This window comes from Armigeres subalbatus, chromosome 2 (genome assembly GCF_024139115.2).
Source record: "Armigeres subalbatus isolate Guangzhou_Male chromosome 2, GZ_Asu_2, whole genome shotgun sequence".
NCBI classification, from domain to species: domain Eukaryota; kingdom Metazoa; phylum Arthropoda; class Insecta; order Diptera; family Culicidae; genus Armigeres; species Armigeres subalbatus.
The window spans coordinates 344437237-344465204 of NC_085140.1; the positions used below are offsets into that span (position 1 = coordinate 344437237).

General features: G+C 41.3%; 1 protein-coding gene across 3 annotated transcripts; it reads left to right on the forward strand.

Moving 5' to 3' along the window:
- Nucleotides 1-5: 5 nt before the first annotated feature.
- Nucleotides 6-27968, forward strand: LOC134212874 (homocysteine S-methyltransferase-like). 3 transcript variants are annotated; one of them, XM_062691135.1, is made up of 5 exons: nucleotides 6-275; nucleotides 604-717; nucleotides 15734-16278; nucleotides 27260-27567; nucleotides 27632-27968. In XM_062691135.1, exons 3-5 carry the CDS (start codon nucleotides 15781-15783, stop codon nucleotides 27777-27779), a joined length of 954 nt encoding a protein of 317 aa, XP_062547119.1. In that variant the 5' UTR covers nucleotides 6-275; nucleotides 604-717; nucleotides 15734-15780; the 3' UTR covers nucleotides 27780-27968. The 3 variants fall into 3 exon arrangements, with proteins under 3 accessions (XP_062547119.1, XP_062547117.1, XP_062547118.1); XM_062691133.1 differs by lacking the exon at nucleotides 604-717; XM_062691134.1 differs by lacking the exon at nucleotides 604-717 and having other exon boundaries at nucleotides 11-155.

The following is a 27968-nucleotide window of genomic DNA, read 5'->3' on the forward strand; positions in this document are numbered from 1 at the left end:
AGTGAAGCAGTGTGGATGTTTGATACGCCAAATCAGTATAACATCGGTCCTAGAAAAGTTTAATCAACTAACGGTTGTAACTGTGAAGAGAGTGGTTATTTTTATTACATGTGCCACCGACTGCATCTCGTATACCATAGCAGACATGCATTGAAGTGCGTTTTGTTTACCGACCTGCCTCAGTTTGATAACCACAAAAACAAATCATACCCACAAATTGAGCTTAAGTACAACGAGTTGCTATAGACTGCAGGGAAATAGAGTGATAAGACAAGGTGACTTTAATGCTTTGTGTGTTCATTGTCTGGAGCTTCAAGCTTAACCTTCTATTACCCAGTACCACTTTAAGACGGGGTTTTGAAGTTTTTACCTTTAGGTCAAGATTTTTTTTTATGTACAGGTTATATGACTTCGTCAGTAGATGGGAATAACCAGCGCGGGGGGAAAACATAAATTTTCAGTGCAAAACGTAAACAAACGAGCATAAATTCCATACAAAAATCCAAGATGGCTGAGTTGGGGATTTTGACAAGTCGGATAACCTGTACATAAAAAAATCTTGCTTTAGGTTTCAAATTGTGTTTAATTACGTTTATGTTTCAGTCATTTTTACCTAAGCAAAGTGATTGTGAATCAAAAACCTTGTGCATTAGAGGGTTCATCAAATGAGTATTAGCTATCGGTCTCACGTAGTCTTGCTCTACCGAGTATAACAAGGTATTGTACTAAGTCCAAGGACATCACTGAATTGAAAGATTAGCTGCATTTCACATAGTTCATAAACGCAAAACATTTGAATAACATTTCGATTTTGTCGCCTTCGTCATTAGTGCCTATTGAATAATATTTTTTTGCGTGTTTAGGGGAATTATGAACAGTTTTAGTAATTGCATAAAAAGCCGTTGATCATATTTTTTGTTTTGAATTCATTTCAAGCATTAAATATTTTATTCGTTTGCAGGTCAATTCCCAAATAACAGTTTAAGTTTCACAACGAATAAATATTCATTTTGTAAATTTTACACTGTCCTTGGAGTTTTTTTTGTAGATGAATACTTCTATCAACTAATTGAAGAGTTTCAAGTACCCAGTAATTGAATTTGTATATCGGCTGTTATCACATCCCATCAAACACTATCACTGCAGTTGTCGATAAAATTTCCTAGATAGAGATTTTGTGCACATTCGGTAAAATTTGAACGAATCGGGTTGGCGCATTGCAACGTTAATTGAATCGTTTGACTCAATTTTCCGGAGAATATTTCAAATGAAGCAGCTGGCGTTAATTATTTTGTATTTTTTTTTAATAAGTGGCAGGGAAGAGAAGGATTTCACAGATTTTAAATTAAATTAATTGGACTAATCCGCTCACTAATATTATTTTACAGCAAATCAGCAAAATTTTGCTTTATTTTCCTGTGCTTATAATCCATCTTCTCAGCCAGCATTAATAGTTCTGCTGATTATACTGCATCTTGTTTCGCCCGAAATTTTCGCAGAAAATTTGCTGATTTTCAGTAATTTTGGATTTTAAATTTAAGTGAGTTTGCTGTTAATTCAGCATAATTTTAATTTGATGCCCATAGAAACAAATAATTACGCAAAAACAAAAAAGTTTCAACTTTTTTCATACCAATATCCAAAACTGAATCCCAAAGGGGGAGCAATATTTTGGTCGCAGATGGATGCATTCTCTTCATTCACATATAGATTAAATAATTCAGCATACGGCTTCCATTTACCCAAGAGCGGAAGAGATATATCCATCTTAATCTGAAGGAATGTGGACAATAAAAAAATGCCAACCCTGAATAGATGAAATTATTAGATTTACAGGTCTGATGCCATTTTGTAAAAAATTGTAAACACTCAGATTTGACAGAGTTTACCGGAAAGTCGGCGAAAATGATCATTTGCTGATTATCAGATTAGAAGATTTATTAAAGCTAAATTTAAAGTACAATTATTTTTACTGGAATGCTTTAACCAAATCGTTTTGCTGGATATAGAAATCAATTTTGGGTATGCGGTCCCATTGCCGGGGCTTTGTCTCACGGCGTTTGGCAGCTTAATCGAGTTCTTAAAAAAAAGTCGACAGCACAAACCGGATTTCGAAGAATTTCTTACGGAAATTGCAAAGAATTTCTCGTTGGAAGAGAACTCCTCGTTGAAATCAAATTTGTGTACAGGGAAGGGCCGATTGGCCGAAAGTCATTTGGCCAAAGGCCACGAAAGTTGTGTAATCCAATTTGTAATTTGATGAATCAATTCATTAGACCGACAATCATTTGGCCGGAAACTGACCTTTCCAGTCAAAAATTGTATCTCGTTTTAATGTCTCAGTCGATTCTTAGGCTTATTTAAGGTCAACTTTCCCAGAGAACCCATATTTTTTGAAGCCTATAACTATTTTTAAAATCGAAAACAAAAACCGAAAAAGTGAACCAGCCTGAAAAATTCCCCATGTTCGTTCAAAATCGGGCCAATCTTAACAAAAAAAAAACACTTTTTTGATGTTTGTTTTAAATTTTAAAAATACTTAGAGGCGTCAGAAAATATGGGTTCTTTGGGAAAGTTGACCTCAAATAAGCCAAAGTATCGATTGAGCGAATAAACATTTTTGACCGGAATGACCACATGACATGTTCAGCAAATCCCATTTACAGCTGTATGTCTCGTTCGGCCAAATGATTTTTTCGGCCAAATGACCTGTTTAGTCAAACGAGATTTTCGGCCGAACGGCCAAATAATCCGTTAGGGCAAACGACCTCTTCGACATCTTGCCGTATGTCGTTTTCAGCCAAATGACATTTTCGGCCAAACCATTTTCGACCTAATTTCCATTTCGGACAAACCTCCAATACTGCCAAACGGAATTCGAGTAAATGACTTTTGCGTTAACGTATTAGTCGGCCAAATGCAATTCGAACAAATCACTTTCCGCTGAATGCCTTCGGTCAAACGAAGAGAAGGGTTGTTTGTCCGAAAGTTATTGTCGGTCATTGGCCGAAAACCGCAATGCCGAAACCCGTCTGGCCGATAATGTTAACTGGTCATTTGAGCATGAGCATGATCGCCGTACATTTCTTAGTTGCTACTCCGTGATTGACAGGAATTGCACAGGATGCCAATGGATGGATGAAGGGGATTTTCTTGCCATTCTCAAATGTGAAAGCCGAAAACACATCTACACTTGCCACTGGTTCATGCGGAATTTTAGTGGAATCTGAGGGTTAAGATTTTATAACAGAGGTTCGCCTTGGTTAACGGGTTGCATAATATGATAAGAATGAAGAGGAGCATAGAATATACAATACATAATAATTTATTGTACTGTGCTTCAAATTCTACCAAAATTAGGATTAAAAAAAAACAGCTTTTGGAACGCATTACGCAGGCAGAAGTAGTAGCCATATGGCCACCAAGCACGTTAATTGTCCGAAAATGTTAACTGGTCGTTTCGCAAAAACGGTTATTTGGCTGAAAATGGTATTTAACTGAGCTGGTCCTTAAGCCGAAAATGCCATACATTCAATTGGTTGAAATTGTCGTTTGGCAGAACGACGGGTCTACATTTTTGAACATACTATCCGTTCAGACAATGACATTTTCTGCCAAACGACCTGTTAGGAAATACGTTTTTTGGCCAACTTACCAGTATGGCCGTAGGTCACTTTCAGTCAAACAATATTTTCGGCCAAATCGTTTTCGACTTTATAACCATTTCGGCTCAATCGAATGTTATATGACCATGGGCGTAGCCAGGATTTCGTACAGGAAGGGGACAACTTCTTTTTAATCGAATCGTAAACTTTACAAAAAATATTTTATATTTTGAATCTTCTTTAAAATTTGGGAATATAGTGCATGGGCACTATTCCAATTTAAGTTTGAAAAACCTTTAACCTTCCTAGTGCATTGCGGTCTGTTTTGGCCCAGACATGATTTAAATACGTTGCAGCTTTGTAACTAAATGAGATAGGGTTTTGAAATTTTCTGACTTTTCCTAACTTTTGGAAACAAAAATTTTTGGGTGATAATCAGCTTTCAGCGACCCCTAGGAATTCCACAACAAAAAAAGTGCCCAGACAACCACACATCGCATAAGAATGCACGATCAAAATCGTTTACCGATCCAAATTTCATCAAAATCGCATTGTGGTGCGAAGCTCATCAGTTTATTTATAAATTCTTCCGCATAGTAGGCTATTTTACGAGTTAATTCCAGTTTCATTTGTTGTCATCGCATATTCCTGCAAACAAACTCAAATGAAATCGGATTATCTGTCAAACAGAGTTTGTTATCACAAACTACATCGCAATGTATAACGAACGACCTCACATAAAAATCGTATACATCGCATACACTACCGTGCAACGTCGGATAAGAAATACACATATACCGCCTCCACTTTTGTGCGTAAAAAGCGTTTTCGCGACTGGTATACGATGAAAATTGTGTACATAGGCATCGTATAACAGAAAAACAATTCTATTATGCATGCATTCTGGTTGTCTGGGTGACACATTGTGCATTAGCCACAACTTGAATTCGCTCCCAAAGTTCATTTTCGAACCGATTCTCAATCTTTTGGAATCAAATTGAAGGTATGGATTCCGCGGATGTTTTGCAATTTGGCCATTCTGGTTCCCTGGAATCATTTTTGAGAAAACATAGATCCTTGGCCAATTTGTGGCGTGATTTCTTGCCTTTCGAAGGGTGATTTTTGAAATGCTCATAAATTTGCGTAGCAATAATTCCTATAGAACGTAACCATTGTCCATTTCCATGGATCAACACAATTCCTGGTTATTTCACGGTCCGGTATCCCTCCAGAAGACCCCGAACATCTGTAAAAGTGGTCAATTTATGGAACTCATCCTACAAGTGCGCGGTTTTTTCCAAAGCTTTTCATTATCGAGTGCTGAGTAACAAATGATTATGGTGACCCATTTTGATAAGCCTGGGTGGCCACCGGAGGTCCTCCAGAGAATCCGGCACGTCCGTAGATGTAGTCAACTCATGGAACTCGTCCTAGAAGAGTGCGGTTTTCACAAAGCTTTTCATGATTGTGGTGACCCATTTGAATGGACCTGGGTGGCCACTGGAGGTCCTCCAGAAGATCCGGAACGTAGAAGTAGTGGTCAATTTATAAAAGGGTGCGGTTTTCATTTTGACCTTTTTAGTGGAATGTCTTAACTTGTCATAAGACGAGTTTGTACAATCCCATTTAATTCCACCACTTAATTGTACTTTGTAATAAACGATTGTGGTGATCGGTGGTCATCGGTGGCCACCCAGGTCCATCAAAATTGGTCAACACAATAATTTGTTACTCAGAGCTTTTGAAAAATGGATGGATGAGTTCCATGAATTGATCACTTCTACGGATGCTCCGGATCCTCTGGAGGACCTCCGGTGGCAACTCAAGTTCATCACAATGGGTCACCACAATCATTTGTAACTCAGCGTTCGAACATGGAAAACTTTGAAAAAAAACGCGCTTTTCTATGATAAGTTTCATGAATTGACCAGTTTTATGGACGTTCAGGGGCTTCCGGAGGGACACCGGACCGTGAAGTAACCAAAAATTGTGTTCATCCATGGAAATGGCATTTTATGATGCAAATTTATGAGCATTTCCAAAATCACCCTTCGAAAGGCAAGACATCACGCCAAAAATTGGCCTCTATGTTCCTTCAAAATTGATTCCTGGAAACCAGAATGGTCAAACTGCAAAACATCTGCGGAATCCATACCTTCAATTTGGTTCAAAAGATTGAGAATCGATTCGAAAATGAACTTTGGGAGCGAACTCAAGTTGGGGTTATTTTTGACCCGCTAATGCACAATGTATCACTTTTTTTTAATGCACTAGGAAGGTTAAACATTATTCGACAAGCAGCAGTAACTGACCAACTCAGAGCAGAAGAAACTCTCCGGAAATCTCGATAAAAAAAACTAACAACCGGGAGCCTACAATTTGCTTGTGAATTTGTTGAGAGTAACCTATGATGTAACTTAGTTTTATTGTTGGCACCAATACATACCGCTTTTCGATGTTGAATGTGAGCAGATGGCTGACAGAGATTCCTGTTGAGCGGTCAACAATCTCACCGGAATATCGACGCGAGCGGTTTCACGGACAGTCGACGTCTGAGTGTATCAGAGGGCAGTAAAACTCTTCTTGCCTCATTGAAACATGACCAATTGAAGCCTCCTGCACCGAATTCCGTTGTTGACGACTACCACTTCCTTTGATGATGATGCGTTTCACCGCTTGCATTCGATGGCGACCTTGGCATGGCTAATTACTGCTTTAATGGTGATCAGTATCTTGGTATTCTTTCAAATTTCAACAGCCTTTTTCTGTACATGATTGGATCTCAAATCAGCTCTAGTGTATATGGCTATGGGAACTTATTTATCTCTTTTAATTCAAACTTCCCCCCATTTAAAGAGGGGCCACGGCCCTCCCCTGCCCCCCTGTGGCTACGCCCTTGTATACGACCATGTGCCAATAGTCCACATGGCTTTCTGTGAACAATTTTCTAAAGAACTTAGAAGAACTTAGAAAAACTCAAAATTAGAAGAATTTACGGAGGAAGTTCATAAGACTTTTTAAACCATGCCGAAAAAATTTAAAAAAAATATATAGGGAGCGGGACCATTTGGGCAGCACCCCCTATTTGGGGAACGAACGCAATAAAAAAAATTGCCACGCAGATTCACGCAAGCTGATATGACTTTCAGCGTGACGCCGAAAACGTTGCCGTCGTCGTCATAGTTTTTCGTACAATTTGCATGGAATTTTCAAATTTTGACCATCTTATATGTCTTCTTCTATATGTATGAAAGAAAGTTAGCATTTGTACGACCGCGCATCACTCAAGAATAGACAGCCCAATTTCTACTAATTCATATTCGTTTTCTTTTTTTTACGAGGAAAAATGTTATGGTGAAATAAGAATGCTTTGCAAATCAATAGACAATCTTTTCGATGAAATAGTTTTTCGTACAATTTGCTTGGAATTTTAAAATTCTGGCCCTTCAGATGGCCAGATTTGTTTTCTAGATAAATTGAGGACGTAAAAAAATATATCAGAATATTGATCAATTTTGGCGAGACAAAGTTCGCCGGGTCAGCTAGTACTTATATAGATTACGGTGACTTCAATAACAGTGCCGTCAAATGCAAAATTGGAACAGAATCTTCTGTCAGTTCCATACAGCCCTGTCAAACGTAGAACATGACAGTACTCTTCTTATAGGACTCTTATATAGATCATTATGGTTTTGCCCTATCCAAAAACTTCAATCATGTGAGTTCACGATACTATTGCGTGGTCGAGAGATAACAAACAAGCTGGAGCATTCCATCAATTGTTGCTAAAATTGCTTCAAACCGGTTCGAAAATTAGCATAATAGTTAGACATATCAATTTAGAACTTATAACCTTTTCATACGCAACTGATAAGTATGGAAACTTATTTACGTCTGTTACTCTGCTTGCTAATCTATTTGCTACTTTTATTTGCTTTGCTCTATTTGCTAATTTTTTGTATTACTTCACAAATACGTGATATCGATTAATAAATTGTGTAATGGATTACTGATAAACTGTAGCCAGGAAATCTCGAAAATTACTGATCTGGAACATTGACCGAGGGGGAATCGCTCTCATTATCTACACATAAGTAATCCCATGCCTTTCTTCAGTAGGCTACCTAGGAATATACCCCATCCAGCTGTGTGCTTCAGAACACTGATTACCAAGCAGTTCTCGTCCATAGTTCGAACGTCTTTGACCTACGCTATCAAATTGCGAATTCATGTGGCATACTGTCCGACCAACGTAACTGGTCGTTGCTGGATCGGTTTTTTTTTCACGCAGAAACATCGATGCTTTGTTTGTCTCGTAGTAGTAGCTCGTTTGTTTTATACGATTGTTGACCGTATGTGAAATAGGGTTGTTGCGAAATATATTTAATAATGATTAGTGATGATGAATAGATTGAATCATATTGGGTAAGAATGTTGAAATTTAAGTGTAAAGTGTAATATCAGTGTAGTATAATATCATGCTGGCTCTAACACTTTATAACTAAAACAACAAAACATCTAGTACATTAAAGCAAACATAACGATTAGAACAATTTCCAATGCCGATGGCCGAGAAAATCTTAAAGACACTCCTCATGGAATCCAAATTAGAAAGTACTCGTGTCCGTGTTGAGTGGTGTGCCCTTGAAAACGCGAGTCCTTAATACCATCAACGATTTAAAATTGTGTCAAGCCAATTGGAATCCAAGCATTTCTATTGAGCAAATTTCATGCCAAAGCAAAAACGATACGAGCTTCGTTTGTGTTCGCTTGGCCACCTACTGAATATTTGAATTATTAACGACTAAGACGAGCGATAGAAAGTTCAAAAGTGTAATGTACGCTCTTCCAGTGTAACGCAGTCACTAGCCGGCAGCATTGTAATCTATAAATATTCGTGGGATGTGAACAATGTTCACTGAACATGCATTTTACTTGATAACAGAATCCCCCCAATAACTTAGTATTCTTGTTACCAGGTCCAATACTCTAATCTGCATCAAATTCTTTTGCTCAATGACGAGCCATGAGCACCCGCGAATTTTGTTGCCGGTTCAACGTTTGATTGCAGACTTTGTTCTTGTTTGCTTTGCGATGGCGTTGGAAACAAATCTTGAAATATTGTGAACATCGAGCAACAGTAGAAACAATATTTAAGACTTTCAATGGAATAGGTTCAAGAGGTTATACACATCTTTGATATACTCCTCGTTTTTAGTGATTTATATTGGCAGAAATTGACAATCCGGAAGGACAATTCTTATTTGTGAAATACACGTGAAGAGTCGATACATATTTAAGTAAGAGCTGTAGGAGCACTCCAAAATCGAACTGTATATAAAAGCTCCATAGTGTAATATGTAGTGTTGATAAAACAGTACAAGCAGTAGCCCTGATGCTGCTCAGAATTAATCAATTTTTGTGTCTTTTTGTGTCTGATCATTGATCTTACGGCTAATCCACAAAAGCGATAAATCATTGGATTTCAGCAAAAAAAATTTCGCAGCTCGAGTGTGGATATTTTTTTTAATTGATTTATTCAGCCTAAGGCCGGAGTTGCCTCCGCAGTTCATAAAAGTCGTCCTCATTCAGCACGGTCCATGGCTGTACGCAGGGCCGGATTTGGGGGGGGGGCGGCCGGTGGGCCGTGGCCCCGGGCCCCCACAAATCTTATGTACCAAAACTAACCTTTTTTGTATATTTTGGTGCCCCCACAAGCTGGCGGCCCCGGGGCCCCCTTCCGGGTAAATCCGGCCCTGGCTGTACGTCCCATCAGCCACGTAGTCTACGGAGGGTCTGAAAATCATCCTCCACCTGATCGAACCACCTTGCCTTGCGCGCTGCGCATCTCGCCTTCTTGTGCCCTTCGGATCGCTGTCATAAACCTTTTTCACCGGATTACTGTCCGACATTCTGACTACGTGCCCGGCCCATCGCAGTGGTCCGATTTTCGCTGTTGGAACGATGGATGGTTCTCCCAACAGCTGATGCAACTCGGAAAGTCTTTCTCGTTCTTTATAAAATATATGGCGAAAATAGTAATTGAAAATTCGGATCCGCACACACAAAATTCATTCTCATAATTCCTGGTTTTATCCGATTATCACCAATTTCTCAGGAAGTAAAAACAAACAATTAAAAATAGTTTCGGCATCATTCATTTAATTTATTTCGTCTTTATATCCGAATGCGCGATCATTGGCCTTAACCCCAGTCATATGTTTATGCACGTCCTCAGAACTAAAAGCTTTCTTCATTTCTACTACATTCTTCGCCAGTTTGGGTCGTTTTCAAGAGCGGTCCACTCCTTCATGTTGGCCAGGTTTTTTACTGATGGGCACAGGTTCGGAGTGTTTGGGGGGATTAAAATCTTTCGGCACGAAATCAACATCATTCGCCTTATACCACTCTAGTACATCCGTCGTGTACTGGCATGATGCCAACCCCGGCCAGAAGATTGTTGGACCGCGGTGAGCCTTCAAGAGATTGTAAGTGAAATGAGAAGCCGCTTTTGGATACACTCTTTCAAATACACCATTCATGATGCTTGTGGTAAGGAGAGGTTTACTCCGCTTCCCGCAAGTACAAATCATTTGCAAATTAATAACTTCTTGGTGAACTTCGACATATTCTGTGTCCGGAGGTTCTCGAGAACATAACACTTATCGTTGGCAGTCACATTCAGGTTTTTAGGAAGCTTGTTGAAGTCTGTCTTCACATTATCTTGCCATCCATTACGGAGCAGTGTGGCTTCGTTAATTTATGTTCATATGTCTTCCGGGCACGGCTTTTTGTGACGGTATTCTCTTTCTCGCCACGGGTTGGGAACTTCTGAACCGTAATCGTACGTAGTCTAGTCAGAGTTTTGGCATTTTGCAGGAAAGTATTACTCACTGGCGTAACTACAGGAGGGCTAGGGGGGGCTATAGACTCTTCTAGAATTGAACTAGCCTAGCAATAACTCTAATAAGGCTAAATTTCATGTTCGAATTCCACTATTAAAAAAGTCACTGTGCTAGTTGCTATACTTATACTAAATGATTACAAAATATGCAATCATTTAGTCTAAGTTACTGCTACTAGCCCTATAGCTCCGTTATAAGTGAAATTCAAACAACGAACTGTTAGGCAAAGTTGTAGATAAATCTTTGCACTAAAAGTCCACCATACAACACATTTTGAGATAAGGCCTCTGGAATGAGTTATTGACAAACTACTAAATGATCGAAGGCAGATTACTAAACGATCGATAACATCCTTGCTCAGCTCCAGATTCATTTATTCATTTATTTAGTTAACATCTAAACAGATAACACTGAATCAACAATTTGACGCCACAATACACGGTTCGAGGCCGCATCTCTCCATCCTCGGATACGCCCCACGCTCGCCAAGTCGTTCTGCACCTGGTCTGTCCATCTCGCTCGCTGCGCTCCACGCCGTCTCGTACCTGCCAGATCGGGAGCGAACACCATCTTTGCAGGGTTGCTGTCCGGCATTCTTGCAACATGTCCTGCCCATCGTACCCTTCCGGCTTTAGCTACCTTCTGGATACTGGGTTCGCCGTAGAGTTGGGCGAGCTCATGGTTCATTCTTCGCCGCCACACACCGTCTTCTTGCACACCGCCAAAGATGGTCCTAAGCACCCGTCTCTCGAATACTCCGAGTGCTTGCAAGTCCTCCTCGAGCATTGTCCATGTTTCATGTCCGTAGAGGACAACCGGTCTTATAAGCGTCTTGTACATGACACATTTGGTGCGGTGGCGAATCTTTTTCGACCGCAGTTTCTTCTGGAGCCCGTAGTAGGCCCGACTTCCACAGATGATGCGCCTTCGTATTTCCCGACCAACGTTGTTGTCAGCCGTTAGCAAGGATCCGAGGTAGACGAATTCCTCGACCACCTCGAAGGTATCCCCGTCTATCGTAACACTGCTTCCCAGGCGGGCCCTGTCGCGCTCGGTTCCGCCCACAAGCATGTACTTTGTCTTTGACGCATTCACCACCAGTCCAACTTTTGTTGCTTCACGTTTCAGGCGGGTGTACAGTTCTGCCAACTTTGCAAATGTTCGGCCGACAACGTCCATGTCATCCGCGAAGCAAATAAATTGACTGGATCTGTTGAAAATCGTACCCCGGCTGTTACACCCGGCTCTCCGCATGACACCTTCTAGCGCAATGTTGAACAACAGGCACGAAAGTCCATCACCTTGTCTTAGTCCCCGGCGCGATTCGAACGAACTGGAGTGTTCGCCCGAAATCTTCACACAGTTTTGCACACCATCCACCTTTGATCAGTCTGGTAAGCTTCGCAGGGAAGCTGTTCTCGTCCATAATTTTCCATAGCTCTACGCGGTCTATACTGTCGTATGCCGCCTTGAAATCAACGAACAGATGGTGCGTTGGGACCTGGTATTCACGGCATTTTTGAAGGATTTGCCGTACAGTAAAGATCTGGTCCGTTGTCGAGCGGCCGTCAACGAAGCCGGCTTGATAACTTCCCACGAACTCGTTCACTAATGGTGACAGACGACGGAAGATGATCTGGGATATCACTTTGTAGGCGGCATTAAGGATGGTGATCGCTCGAAAGTTCTCACACTCCAGTTTGTCGCCTTTCTTGTAGATGGGGCATATAACCCCTTCCTTCCACTCCTCCGGTAGCTGTTCGGTTTCCCAGATTCTGACTATCAGTATGTGCAGGCAAGTGGCCAGCTTTTCCGGGCCCATCTTGATGAGCTCAGCTCCGATACCATCCTTACCAGCTGCTTTATTGGTCTTTAGCTGTTGAATGGCATCCTTAACTTCCCTCAAGGTGGGGGCTGGTTGGCTTCCATCGTCCGCTGAACTGAAGTAGTCATCTCCTCCGCTGCCTTGACTTTCACTGCCTGTACTCTCAGCGCCATTCAGATGTTCCTCGTAGTGCTGCTTCCACCTTTCGATCACCACACGTTCGTCCGTCAAGATGCTCCCATCCTTATCCCGGCACATTTCGGCTCGCGGCACGAAGCCTTTGCGGGATGCGTTGAGCTTCTGATAGAACTTGCGTGTATCTTGAGAACGGCACAGCTGTTCCATCTCCTCGCACTCCGCTTCTTCCAGGCGGCGTTTCTTCTCCTGAAAAGGCGGGTCTGCTGTCTCCGCTTCCGTCTATAACGTTCCATGTTCTGCCGGGTACCTTGCTGCAGCGCGACCGCCCGCGCTGTGTCCTTCTCCTCCAGAATCTGTCTGCACTCTTCGTCGAACCAATCGTTCCGTCGACTTCGACCCATATACCCGACGTTGTTCTCCGCTGCGTCGTTAATGGCTGCTTTAACTGTACTCCAGCAGTCCTCAAGAGGGGCCCCATCGAGCTCACCCTCTTCCGGCAACGCTGCCTCGAGATGCTGCGCGTATGCAGTGGCGACATCAGGTTGCTTCAGTCGCTCTAGGTCGTACCGCGGCGGTCGTCGGTACCGAACATTGTTGATGACGGATAGTTTTGGGCGCAGTTTAACCATCACCAGATAGTGGTCCGAGTCGATGTTAGCGCCACGATATGTCCTGACGTCGATAATGTCGGAGAAGTGCCGTCCATCAATCAGAACGTGGTCGATTTGTGATTCTGTCTGCAGTGGTGATCTCCAGGTGTACCGATACGGGAGGCTGTGTTGGAAGTAGGTGCTACGAATGGCCATATTCTTGGAGGCGGCGAAATCAATTAGTCGTAGGCCGTTTTCGTTCGTCAGCCGGTGAGCGCTGAACTTTCCAATAGTCGGTCTAAACTCCTCCTCTTGGCCAACCTGAGCGTTCAAATCTCCTATGATGATTTTGACGTCGTGGCTTGGGCAGCTGTCGTACTCACGTTCCAGCTGTGCGTAGAATGCGTCCTTATCATCATCAGTGCTTCCGGAGTGTGGGCTATGGACGTTGATTATGCTGAAGTTGAAGAACCGGCCTTTGATCCTCAACCTGCACATTCTTTCATTGATCGGCCACCACCCGATCACGCGCCTTTGCATATCGCCCATCACTATGAAAGCTGTTCCCAGCTCGTGTGTGTTGCCGCAGCTCTGGTAGATGGTATGATTACCTCTAAACGTTTGCACCATTGATCCCTTCCAACAAAACTCTTGCAGCACTACGATCCCGAATCCACGGTTCTTGAGCACATCGGCGAGTATTGAGTTTTGCAGTTCCACGAACCAAGTTTCCAATCGCTAGTCCCTTTTCGTCGCAGTAGTCTTCACCGATTGATCCGGTCCATACTCTGTTGTTGCTTATGCGTTGCGAAAGTTTGTTAAAGGCTGGCTTGCAGGGCCTGACACCAAACACCCTAGATTTCCGGAGGACTATTCCTCCTTATTTCCGGTGGACCATGGTGCACAGTTTCACTTTAGAGTCCCTCGCTGGCACTCGGACGATGATCAGCCGCCCCTAACATGGAGAACAGACGCTGTTGTGAGCCGATCCTGACATGGAGAACAGACGCTCAATAAGATTTGCACCTCCGGAAGGAGCAAACCCCCTTCCCTGTCAGCATACGACCATAGTTCCCACCGGGGTTGGTTACCCGATCTTCCCTAAGGTTGCTCGTATCCCGGCCAGCACCGCGGGGAGGTAGGGATAGGAGTTGCTGGGTAAGAGGCTAAGGACCGCGAGATGGGGTCTATTTTATTCCTTCAGGTACGCGAAGTACCAATGGTACGCTTTACCCAGCATTTGCCGTGCCTCAGCCGAATGATCTGTTTGGCAAAATAACCTAGTCGGCAACATGTCTTATTCGGCCAAATGTCATACTCGGCCAAATGACCTATTCGGCCAAATGGCCAATTCACCCAAATGACCTATTCAGCCAAATGACCTATCCGGCTAAATGTCCTATTCGGCCAAATGACCTTTTCAGGAAAATAACCTATTTGGGCAAATGACTTATTCGGCAAAATGTCCTATTGGGCCAAAAATCCTATTCAACCAAATGATCTATTCAGCCAAATGTCGTATTCGGCTAAATGACCTATTCAGCCAAATAACTTATTCGGCAAAATGTCGTATTCGACCAAATATCCTATTCATCCAAATGACCTGATCGGCCAAATGTCCTATTCGGCCAAATATCATATTCGGCCAAATGCAGATACCCCACGAAAGAAAAGCACGCATGAAAGAGCACTGTAATGAAGAATATTGAGCCATCTTAAAATGTCGGACAGTTTGAAAAAGCTTCGTGGATAAAGAAAAACATTTTTTTTTAGATTTTTGGAATTGATTGTGGGAGAATAACAACAAAAAAGCCTCGACTGTATCTTCGACTGTTTCCATTTTTTAATTGATTGTGGGAGAAAAAACGAAAAAGTGAAAGCCTCGTCTAGTATCCTCGACTGTGTATTGTAATTCAGTAGATATAATAAACTGTTTACGCGAAGAAATTTATTTGTTTTTGGGTTGAAATACAAATATAAATGATTATGCTTTTCTTAAAACGTTTAAACAAATTATAATCTCATTTCATCAACATTTTGTACGTGCGGCATTTCCCCCTGAGGTGTAGCGTCTTACCCTGATTTGACTTTTCTACAGTCCGATTTTATTTGTTTTGCAAATGATTTCTACACAATGTAGTAATCTCTAAACTATTAAAAACAATAAGAAGAGTTTCAATTTAACGTTTTATTTTTGAAAAATGTCGATTTTTGAAAAGGTGTGGCATCTCTCCCGGGTTTACCCTATGAATAAAGACAATCTTAATTGTTGAGAACCTTTTTTAAACTTGGCCTCTTTTACATTTTAATACTACATTCTTTACATTCAGTACATGGCAAGGTATATCTCGCCAGGTGGTTCATACCAGTTATTGTCAATATTTTTTTGTTTCCATTCGTTACTTCATTTCACTACTAGACGCTACACGAACCCAACGAGCATCAGCTGATAAGCAACCCCATGGTAGACTATTCTTGCTGTCTTGTGCAAATCAGCAAACCATTCTGGTCAGGGTCTAATACTCTCAACGTTGATAACAGACAGACAGCAAATCAAGTAATAATGCTCGCACCGGATCACTCTCACTCCCGACCTCATCCAGCGCATCGTTTGCTGATAATGTTTTCGATTGATTATAAATCCTCAACATCCCCGTGTTATACTTTCAGTCTTCGAACGATTGACAAACGGAACGTTTCACCGCCAACAACAACAGATGGATCGCGTAACAGTTTTGGACGGAGGTTTTGCCACCCAGCTATCGGTCCACGTTGGCAAACACATCGATGGCGATCCACTGTGGAGTGCCCGGTTCAACGCCACCAATCCGAACGCGGTGTTCAAAACTCACCTGGACTTCCTGGAAGCCGGTGCCGACTGCATCATGACCAACACATACCAGGCTAGTATTGAGGGATACATGGAGTATCTGGATCTGAGCGAAACCGAAAGTTTGCACTTGATCAAGGCGACCGTCAAGTTGGCACAGATGGCTCGCACCAAACACATGGCGGTCAATGATGTGCAACAGATTCCACTGGTGGTTGCATCGATAGGACCCTACGGCGCTCACTTGCACGATGGGTCGGAGTACACGGGCGAGTACGCAGATTACGTCTCGGGTGATACGATCCAGAAGTGGCACCGGCCACGGATTGATGCGTGCTTGGAGGCTGGGGTAGATGTGCTGGGGATCGAAACCATTCCTTGTCAGGTAAGATTGCTGGTGTACAGACCTTCGGAAAGTGTTTATTTAGAAGTTTTCAGATGTTGAGGAATTTGTGATAGTTTGGTAAACTATCACAAATTATTTCTTTAAAGAATTTTCATTTGCTTATTATGGATAGGGTCATGTGAAAAAAAAACCTCGTGAACTAGAATGCTTGATTATTATTGGCGAGATGAACTGCAATACGACGTTGATCACATTGAGATATTAATGATACAAATACGAAATAAGTGACAAAAAGCTCGGCAACACTGCAAAAATACACAATCAGTGATCTGCTATCATTTATACAAAGGCTACAAAATGTTGAGGTATTGATGATAACGGTGATCTATACTACCCACGAATGCTTAACGGCTTCATGTAGATAGGAAATTAGGCAGACATGAAACTGTTATGAATTTATGGGCAGTATATGCTTAAGAAATATAAATCAACAGTGATAATATTGTGGTGACAGTGACGGGAATGGTGTTAATATGTCGTACCGTTTTGTTTTTGACTATAATAATCATCATCAAAATGTAGTGCAGAGATTGATTTTTTTTTCGATTTTCACCGTAAATCAATATTGTGTGGTTTTTCCAACTCCGCAAGAGTTTCGTTCAATCAAATAAGTTCTACAAACAACCATGCGTTCACCTTTTTTTCTCATACAAATATCATCTTGCACCTCCTCAAGAGCGTTTTACTCCAGGCTCAATTTTAAAACAAATGTTCAATACCAGGGGCCCTCCTTGGCCGTGTGGTAAGACGCGCGGCTACAAAGCAAGACCATGCTGAGGGTGGCTGGGTTCGATTCCCGGTGCCGGTCTAGGCAATTTTTGGATTGGAAATTGTCTCGACTTCCCTGGGCATAAAAGTATCATCGTGTTAGCCTCATGATATACGAATGCAAAAATGGTAACCTGGCTTAGAAACCTTGCAGTTAATAACTGTGGAAGTGCTTAATGAACACTAAGCTGCGAGGCGGCTCTGTCCCAGTGTGTGGACGTAATGCCAATAAGAAGAAAAAGTAGTTAAATACTTTAGAAAGGCACAAAATCCTACACATTTTGAATGTAGGTTTTATGCCTTTGAGTATATGTTTTGTGTCACTTTGAATGTAGGTTTTGAGTTGTAATATGAAGCTAATTATGTATTTTTTTTTGCTTGCACGTTGAAATACTATATTACGGTTTATAGAGTATCCAATGATGGTTTGAGCTAATGCAAAAGCGAAATAGTTTGAAACAGGATGAATAGCATTTTTATATTGTTTAAGGTTCAAGAAAAGTGGGTCGATAAAAAGAGCTTTCTGAATGATTTACCACCGGCGGGCGGTGTGTCGTCTGTTTCTTTCCGTCCTTCGAAAATTTGTGATTGTGATAGCGCATCACCGAGAAAAACCACAAAAACTTATTAAAAAATACGGTTTTATGTAGCGGTTTGATGCCAATCTTTGTTCCCCCTTAAGCAGTCAAGAGATTGAGAGATTGCTCTAGTTTTTACCCACAACTGGTAAAATTTAAAAAAAAAAGCTCGCAGAGATCGCATTTCACAACACAGGAGTATGCGCCTGGCTGGAGCATTTTGTTTATATGCAAAATTAGCTATAGTACTTACGTGTCGTCCGTAACTAATTAAGGGAAAACTGGTTGCTTTGCGAATGTGTTGTAAATCATAACACATTCGCGTTGCCTCGGTTGATATGGCAAGTCATGTAAGACGTAAGATCTGTAATATAGATATCGGCAATGGATATTATGGATATTAGGGGAGAAGGTTCGATTGTGGGCACCGTTCGGTTATGGGCACCCCTACGTATCTTTTGGCAGATAACAGATGCTGTCATTCCGACAACCGTCATTTGTTTACTAACATGATTTTTTGTGCTCAATTTCAAACCGGACAGGCATCTCTACTTTGAACTAGGAACAAATATTTTTTTTAGCAAAAAAAAACAACACGAAAGCTGTTTTGCCTTTTTAAAATAAGTGGGTCTTAGAGTGATTTAATCCAGAAAATGCGTTCCGATTTGTATTTATACAATAAATTCAATCTATTTTGAGGCTCAATGACGATTGCCATCAACATTAAAGTGCGAAATTTATTTTCTTCTCATTTCAAAAAGACTGCGAGATTCGGTTGTGGGCACCCTTATGGGTTCGGTTGTGGCTATGAGCAACCTCATTTTATTGACAAAGCATTCAATATCGTTTTAGTTGTTCACTAACTTATTTTTAATGATCATTTTATGCAGTTTTTATAATTATTTATACCTACATGAAATAGGGGAAAAGACGGCTTTGGCAAGTTTTGTTCTATTATTGTCAGGGGGGTTTTGTCGACCAAATTTTGACGTAGAACTACGTCTGTCTTTTCTATATTGGGGTACACTTTACGATTGCGAAAAAACTGAAAAACGTCACGAAAATATGATAGACTTTGAACGTTAATAGCTTAGCCGTTTTCTTGGACCATTCGATCAAGGAAGAGTCAACGCTTCATACCCAATGTACACTGAAGTCGTTTTTACGCGGTTATTTTTACAGGAATTGTTTTTTATGCGATTTTTTTCACTCGAATTTCATGACTTCCGTGGTTCATCCAGGCATATTTTGGAATTTACGCGGTTTTTTACGTTGTTTGCATCTACGCGGCCCATATCCACTGCGTAAAAATCGACTCTAGTGTGTTACAATATCAATGTATGATAATATTTTCTATAAAAACTTGTTAACAGCTTAGCACTCGGTTTCGGTGATTCAGTCAACCTCGTAAGTGCATCGCAAGCTTCTTCTTCCATAGCACTACTTTCCAACTGGAACTTTGCCTGCTTTTCAACTTAGTAATCTATTGGCATTTCTTTAGTCATTAATTAAAGTTTTTTTTATGTCCACCATTGCAGGGCTTTTAGCTGGTGCAGTTGATTTCTGCTAACTTAAACGTGCGTTTTCTCTCGAAAGCTTGGGGGCGTTTGAAGGCAGCTTCTTGCTTACGTCTATTGATGCCAGTAGAGCGGCTCAAAATCTTCTTCGCTGCTGCAATGATTGCGTTCTGGTAAACTTTCTTCGGCTCGTTTTTGCTGATTCGTTGGTGTCTGCCAGAGTAATCGCTAGGTCCGACGCAACTCACGTGAAGGAATAAGATTTATTATCAATAAACTGCTGAAATTCTTTGTCGCGTCTACTCTGACTTCCTCCATAGGATGACCACCAGTGTTGTAAAATGTCATTTGCATTCGTTTGTATATTTTTTCCAGAACTTGTTCAGAAGTTAGATATCGGTTCCTGAGGTATGTCGAACTTATAGCCCTTAAATGTGCCAACAACATTGTCTAATAAGACATTGCTGTGAATATGTAATCTGGGGCGTGGGAGGCAAAATGTCATTCAAATGACACGTGACATTTTGGAAAGTTTTCACTCTCCAGCCTCAGATGTTATATTTAGAGCAATCCTTGGACAAAAATATAGCCCTACTCAAGCGTTATGAGTACATCTGAAAATATGAAGTAAATTTGGCTTCTGAAAAAAGTTATGATCAAATTAGTCAAATGACACGCAGATGACATTTTACAAGCCTGATGACCACCAAACGCCGTTGACAGCCCAGCTTTCGCAATGGGGTTTTCTGTAATGAGCCACCAGGGGTTTAGACTGACTTAGTGACGGGTGCTTAGCCTCTGTTCCAGTTTGCGTCGTACACTATCAGCCAGGGTTGTGCTTTTCAAACTTTGAAATCGATTATAATTGAAATGTAAACCTAACTAATACCAATTGATTGTCAATAATGAAGTTCAACCTGATGTTTTGGATTGTGTTTTGGTGTTATGTAGGGAAATAAGTTCAAAAGTAGCATTTACCAATGCTTCGAATCGAGATACAATTATCGAACGATTCTTACTCTCTAGCGAGTTTTCATCAATTGATAATTTGGATATGTGAACGCTTGAGAGTGTTGTTCATCCTCGATTATTTGAAAATTTTATTTTTATCTTCTTTTTCAAATCAATCTCAGGAGCATAGGATAAACGCTTGCTTTAGTCTAATCGCACAGAATAGTCGAAAACCTGTACATTACATACAGCTACGTAGTTCAACGTCACGTTTGCGTACAACCCGATTGGGCTGCACCTTTGAGTTTTATGAAATTTGGCCACAATATTCTTTGATATGCAAAGAATGTTTGGGCCAAATTTGAGCATAATCGGTCATAAAAAACCCCTCTAACAATAATAGAACAAAACCTGCCAAAGCCGTCATTCACCCTAATGGGTTTAATTAAAATTGTTGTTCTTTTGGCATGTCTAGTTATTATACACACGCTTTTTGAGACAAAGCGTTGACTGACTTGCTAGCAACAAGTTGCATTCTGTCCCATTACTGAAAATTGGTCAGACCAGACTATGGGATCAAAATTTGTGGCCATGGCCATATTTTTTGTAATGAACTAGAAATGCAGAAATGCAAATGGGTGATTAATCAGGATTTTTTGACTGTGTTGCATGTCAATAAAACGTAAATCAATGGAAAGTTGAAACACATCTACCTAAAGTGCTATTTTAGGCCTTTCTTATGTGATTTTTTTTTTCAATGGGGTGTCCCCAAAAAACAAGTATTTTTGATCTACTTTTTTATTGTTTTCGATTTTAGGGAAAAGTCATCTTCGGGTGCTAAAAAGCTAAAAGCTAAAAAAAATGCAACTTTTAATGTGTAAATATGCTCAATATCTTTTGCCGATCAAAAGTAATAATCGTTTTTTTGTCGAAATTTCGTTTTTTTTAACGTTTTTACGTTTACATTTTGACTTTCTCGCTAGTTTTGGAGGGTAATTTCTGGGAACACTGATCTTTTTTTTTTTTTTTATTGTCTTTATTAATGAGGTTTTCGGCCCTTGACCGGTTCACCTCATAACACTGATCTTGAGTTCTTCAATATATGCACCCAGGGCCGGATTTAGCCGGAAGGGGGCCCCGGGGCCGACAACTTGTGGGGGCCCCAAAATGTACAAAAAATATTGGTTTTGGTACATAAGATTTGTGGGGGCCCGGGGCCACGCCCCCCCCATAAATCCGGCCTTGTATGCACCACTGGGCAATCTATCCTTCAGCACGGTGTGTCTATGGAGAAATATTATTTTTCAAAAATCAGTATCTCTGAAACACCCACCACGTGAAAGTATAAAATCTCCTCTTTCATATAGTGGGTCATTACCATTGATAAAAATATATTTCCTGTGATGTAAATATATTGGCAGAAAGCTGTTTTTCACTTCTTTTCAGGAAAAATATTGATGATACTTCAAAATATAGTTTTCATTTCAAAATCGCTTCCTCCATTAACTGGTGCATGGACAAGTAATAGTGGTACAAGCTAACTTCTGTTCCTATAATAGTGAATCCCATTAGTTTCTTATGGAACGCCTCACTATTATTGGTGCAAGGGAGCCTAAAGGTTTTTCGATTTTTCCCGGAAAATTTGTAAACTTTTTCGCAAGAGTTCACCTTTGTAATTTGTAAAAATCAAAATGCACTAAATCCAGCGAAAATCGAGTTTCTATTATTACTGGTACACCACAATTACTGGCACAGCCACCCTATACGATTTAGCCTAATGGTGTCTTCCAGATATTTCATCAGTAAATTAATGCGCTTCTTAGGAGGTATTCAGCTTAATGATCGATCCCCCTAAATGTGAGATGAAAAAATATTTTTTTCACTTACAGCATACGAGGTTTGTGTTTGCAAAACTTCTTCTGAAAAACTTTGTCGAAGAGACAAAGTTCGTAATTTCATTACTTTTAGAGATATATTATTATTCATGCTTACAAGTTTTAAGCATGTTCATCATATAAGCATACAGGAGACGCATGGTGCATTGTTTCATCAACTCATTGGAACTAAACTTTTTGTACAAAAATTAAAGGTTTATAATATTCTTCATACCAGCGAGAGCATATTTGCATGAAGTTATGATCAAAACAACCTGGCATGATGTTAAGGTCTACTTGAAGTTCCACAAGAGTAATGGCAAAATATCGAGGATTGATTTCTGCTTTGAACAGTTGGAAATGGTTTTTAATTAAACATACCTTACATCCGCTTACAACTCGATAGGTCAGGTATTAAATCATAGTCAATTACTTCTCATTTGAAATCCATATGAGATTGTTTGCCACAATGTGCCCCCCCTTCCACGGCTCCACCCCACTACCCCGAATGCCAGTACCCCGAATGCCATCGCCCCGAAGGCCACTACCTCGAATGGGACAGTACCCCGCAATCCATTACCCCGAAAGACAATTACCCCGAAAACATATAGAATCTTTAGTATTCTAATATTACAACAACAGATATCGATGAATCGCAACAGTTTTTTACCCAACCAGTTTAACCAACAGTTTTGATTATTCTTCTAATTAGCTTTAACTGTCATTCCTGTCATTGACCTGAAAAGTAATATTCTATAGCTATCAGTACACTGTTTGTCATAATGACAAATATTTGTCAAGTCAGCTTGATATCCATGTCGATTTCTAATCGGTTTGGTAGATGTCCGGATCAACTTGACAAATATTTGTCATTATGACAAACAGTGGACTGAGAGCTTATGAAATGGAGAAAGAGATCCTTTTTTTTCAAACAGAACGCGTTTTCCCGGTATAAGGCGAACAGAGGAGATGATGCATTTTTTAAATAAACGTGTTTGCCCGATATAAGGCATACAGGGTAAATATAACCTTTTTTTAAATGAACGCGTTTGCCCGGTAAAAGGCAGACAGAGGAGATGATACCTCCTTCAAATGTGCTTATACTGCGATAAGCACACAGAGGAAATACTGCCTTTTTTTAAAAGTAACGTGTCTGCCCGATAGAAGGCGAACCGATATGATGCCTTCTTTAAGTCAACGCAACTTCCCGAAGACAAACAAGATCTGCCTTTCTCTCTCACTCTCTCACTAATTATTACTCACTCACCCACTTTGATTCATTCACCCACTCCCACACCCACTCTTACTCACTCAACCACTCTTACTCACTCATCCACTTTTACTCACTCATTTACTCTCAATCATTCGCTCTCTCTATCTTGCTAACTCTTACTCACTCACTCACTCTTACTCGCTCACTTACACACTCACTCTTACTCACTCACTCACTCACTCATTCACCCACTCGTCGATTCTGAGATTTAGACCACGCTTCATCCAGAACCTGTTGCTTTTACTACAGCCACCAAGGAACAACTACTACCTTGTTGCCCTAGTAGCCATGCTGACGTGGACCGCAATCGCCTTCAACTCTCTGCATTATGCATGAAAACGTGCTGCATAATCTCCTCCTGCCCTTCAAGACTCTTGAAGAGTGCCATACGAAGTGAAACGGAATCTCACGGAATAAGAATACTTAGTTCAATACTGCATTGAAACAGTTTCAGTTCCAATTATTGTTGATTCATATGAATTCTGAATAAACTTTTATTGAGTAACATTTTTTTCACCAAAATGAAGTATAAACTTGAAATAAGGACCTATTCGGGATACTGGCTCATTCGGGGTAGTGTTCCATTCGGGGTAATGGCATTCGGGGTAGTGGCCTTCGGGGTAATGGCATTATGGGTAATGGAATTATGGGTAGTGTCATACAGTCCCCTTTCACAGTTATTTCATATATGCCTAAGAATCGGCTCCACCCCACTACCCCGAATACCAGTACCCCGAACGCCATTACTCCGAAAGCCACTACCCTGAATGGGACAGTACCCCGAAAACCATCACCCCGAATGGGACACTACCCCGAAATCCATTACCCCGAAAACGTTTCGCATCTGTAGTATTCTATTACTATATTACAGATATCGATGAATTGCGAAATGACAATCTTTGCAAAGAAAAAAAATAGAGATACTTAGATAAAAGCATTACAGATTCTGTTTAACCAACAGTTTTGATTTTTCTTCTAATTAACTTTAACTGTCATTCCTGTCATTATGACCTGGAAAAGTACTATTCTACGAAATGGATTAGAAGAGCCTAGGCCTAGGCCTAGCCTTAAGGATGATATCGGAGCTGAGCTCATCAAGATGGGCCCGGACAAGCTAGCCACTTGCCTGCCCAAACTGATAGTCAGAATCTGGGAAACTAAACAGCTACCGGAGGAGTGGAAGGAAGGGGTTATATGCCCCATCTACAAGAAAGGCGACAAGCTAGAGTGTGAGAACTTTCGGGCGATTACCAACCTTAATGCCGCCTACAAAGTGATATCCCAGATCATCTTCCGTCGTCTGTCACCATTAGTGAACGAGTTCGTGGGAAGTTAAACAGCCGGCTTCGTTGACGGCCGCTCGACAACGGACCAGATCTTTACTGTACGGCAAATCCTTCAAAAATGCCGTGAATACCAGGTCCCAACGCATCATCTGTTCGTTGATTTCAAGGCGACATACGACAGTATAGACCGCGTAGAGCTATGGAAAATTATGGACGAGAGCAGCTTCCCTGGGAAGCTTACCAGACTGATCAAAGCAACGGTGGATGGTGGGCAAAACTGTGTGAAGATTTCGGGCGAACACTCCAGTTTGTTCGAATCGCGCCGGTGACTATACTGCCGTTATACGCATAACTGTCCCATGTATATAGGGAATCCCAGCAAACATGGGACAAATATACGTATGACGGCAGTATAGAAGGTGATGGACTTTCGTGCCTGTTGTTCAACATTGCGCTAGAAGATGTCTTGCGGAGAGCCGGGTGTAACAGCCGGGGTACGATTTTCAACTATTCCAGTCTATTTATTTGTTTCGCGGATGACATGGACATTGACGGCCGAACATTTGCAAAGGTGGGAGAACTGTACACCCGCCTGAAACTTGAAGCAACAATAGTTGGACTGGTGGTGAATACGTCAAAAACAAAGTACATGCTTGTGGGCGGAACCGAGCGCGACAGGGCCCGCCTGGGAAGCAGTGTTACGATACGATACCTTCGAGGTGGTCGAGGAATTTGTCTACCTTTGATCCTTGCTTACGGCTGATAATAATGTTAGTCGTGAAATACGAAGGCGCATCATCTGTGGAAAAAAAGATTCGCCACTGCACCAAATGTGTCATGTACAAGACGCTATTAAGACCGGTAGTCCTCTACGGACATGAAACATGGACAATGCTCGAGGAGGACTTGCAAGCACTCAGATTATTTTGAGAGACGGGTGCTTAGGACCATCTTTGGCGGTGTGCAAGAAGACGATGTGTGGCGCCGAAGAATGAAACACGAACTCGCCCAGCACTACGGCGAACCCAGTATCCAGAAGGTATCTAAAGCCGGAAGGGTACGATGGGCAGGACATGCTGCAAGAATGCTTCAGTGATTCAGTATTATTTGTTTAGATGTAAACTAAATAAATGAATGAATCTCCAAAAATAATGAAATTACGAACTTGGCGTCTTCGACAAAGATTTTCAGGGAAAGTTTTGCTACACGTTTTGTGAAGACACGAATTTTGTATGTTGAAAATTGGAAAACATATTTTTTCATCTCATGAATAGGGGGCCCTCCTTGACCGTGCGGTAAGATGCGCGGCTACAAAGCAAGACCATGCTGAGGGTGGCTGGGTTCGATTCCCGGTGCCCGTCTAGATATTTTTCGGATTGGAAACTGTCTCGACTTCCCTGGGCATAAAAGTATCATCGTGTTAGCCTCATGATATACTAATGCAGAAAAGGTAGCTTGGCTCGGTAGAAACCTCGCAATTAATAACTGTGGAAGTGCTTAATGAACACTAATCTGCGAGGTGGCAATGTCCAGTGGTGGGTGTAATACCAACGAAGACAAAGAAGAAGAATAGGGGGATTGATCATTAAGCTTAACACCTCTAAGGTAGCGCATCAACTTACTGATAAAATGCCTAGAAGATATTATTACGCTAAATCGCATAATAAAGGGTCTATTAATAAAACACCATTTTAGCCACTGTGCGTTGACTGGTGGAGGCTGCTTACATGTGGCAGGAGTTGTTTTCTAATCAGATGTTTCCGCATCTTTTCCTTGAACTGGTTAATTTATCTATTCTCCTATTCATGTGATCAATGACCACATTGTTGATCCTGGACCATGGCTGAGGTCATAAAATCATCTGGTCGTTGGGTTCGTGAGGTCCTGGTCCAGCTTGACACATCCATTTCCTTGGTCAGGAAACATATTCTCAGGGGGTTCACCTCCCGAGTTCATCACCATGATGTTGCCTCGGAAGGTCAACAGTTAGGAAAAAAATGTTGACAGTTGATGGAGACGGGTGGTCGATTGAAGCCCCCCAATTGATGGTGAAGAGATCTAAATCGACCTCAGCAGCGGCGACGGGCGTTCTCTAACAGCTCTTTGTTGGTAGAAGTGGCTGAAGGATCGATCCTTCGGTTTAAATAGAAACACTAGAACGCTACGGGGCAACCAACGACGAGATCGAGCAAATTAAAGCTTGCGGTTAAGAGCAACTACGAATCGCGTCCGTTCGCTCCGATTGTTATTCGCGTTATGGGACCAAGAATCAAACCCAGCCACCTTCAGGACGGTCGTGCTTTATAGCCGCGCATTTTACTGCACGGCTAAGAGTGGCCGCAATGAAATGAGGACATGGATGTGAGTTTTACAATCTCTTTTCACATTGTCCATAAATATTTTGTTATTCAATATGCGACTAATGAAGTTTATTCGTTATTCTGTAATAAAATTGCGATTGAATAGAAACAAAACTGGAGAATGGAATTTTTTGTTGTTTTGTTCTGCTAAATGTATATAATCGAATAAACGTATGGATAGATTAATTAATTATATCATGAAAAATGTCCATCCTCAATCTTTCCATATGAAGTGATTGAGAATTTTCTATGAATTGTCACGATTTTCACAGACTTAATTTAAAAACATTTTCTTCTATTAAAAAGATTTTGCTCCCTGAGTAAAGTGTTGTTTTCTATTATCCCCATTTCAGATGGAAGCCGAAGCAATGCTCGAAATGATGACCGAAGATTACCCGCATGTGCAATTCTGGATCTCGTTCCAATGCAAGGATAACGCCCACATTGCCCACGGTGAAAGGTTTGCCGACACTGCCAACTTCCTGTGGAACAAAGCCAAACTGCTGGGTAATGACAACCTGTTAGCAATCGGGGTCAACTGCGTCCACCCACAGTTCGTCACTCCGTTGTTCCGTTCGGTAAATGAGAAGCGACCCGCCAAGGAACGGATCCCGTTGATCGTGTACCCGAATTCGGGTGAGGTTTACAGTGTTGAGACGGGGTAAGAAACCGCCAAAAAATGTCCTGTCAAAAAAAAACATTTATTGATTTTTTTTTAATTGTAGCTGGCAAGGCAAAGAGGACTGCGTCCCTCTGGAACACTACGTTCCCCAGTGGGTAGAGCTTGGAGCACGCTTCATCGGAGGTTGTTGCCGGACCTATGCACGCGACATTGAACGAATTAAGCAGACGGTGAATACCCTCTGCTTGTGATATTACATGACTTGAGAGGAATTGATTCTCGTGTTCTTCTCGCTTGTCTGTGACAATGCGATGCTGACATTTCGTTTGTTTTATTTCCGATTAGTTACTTTGTATGTACTCAATATTAGATTCTTGTGTGTGACGATTCCACTTAGTGTACCTTATTTTAAAAATAGACGTTCTTAGATATTACCAAAA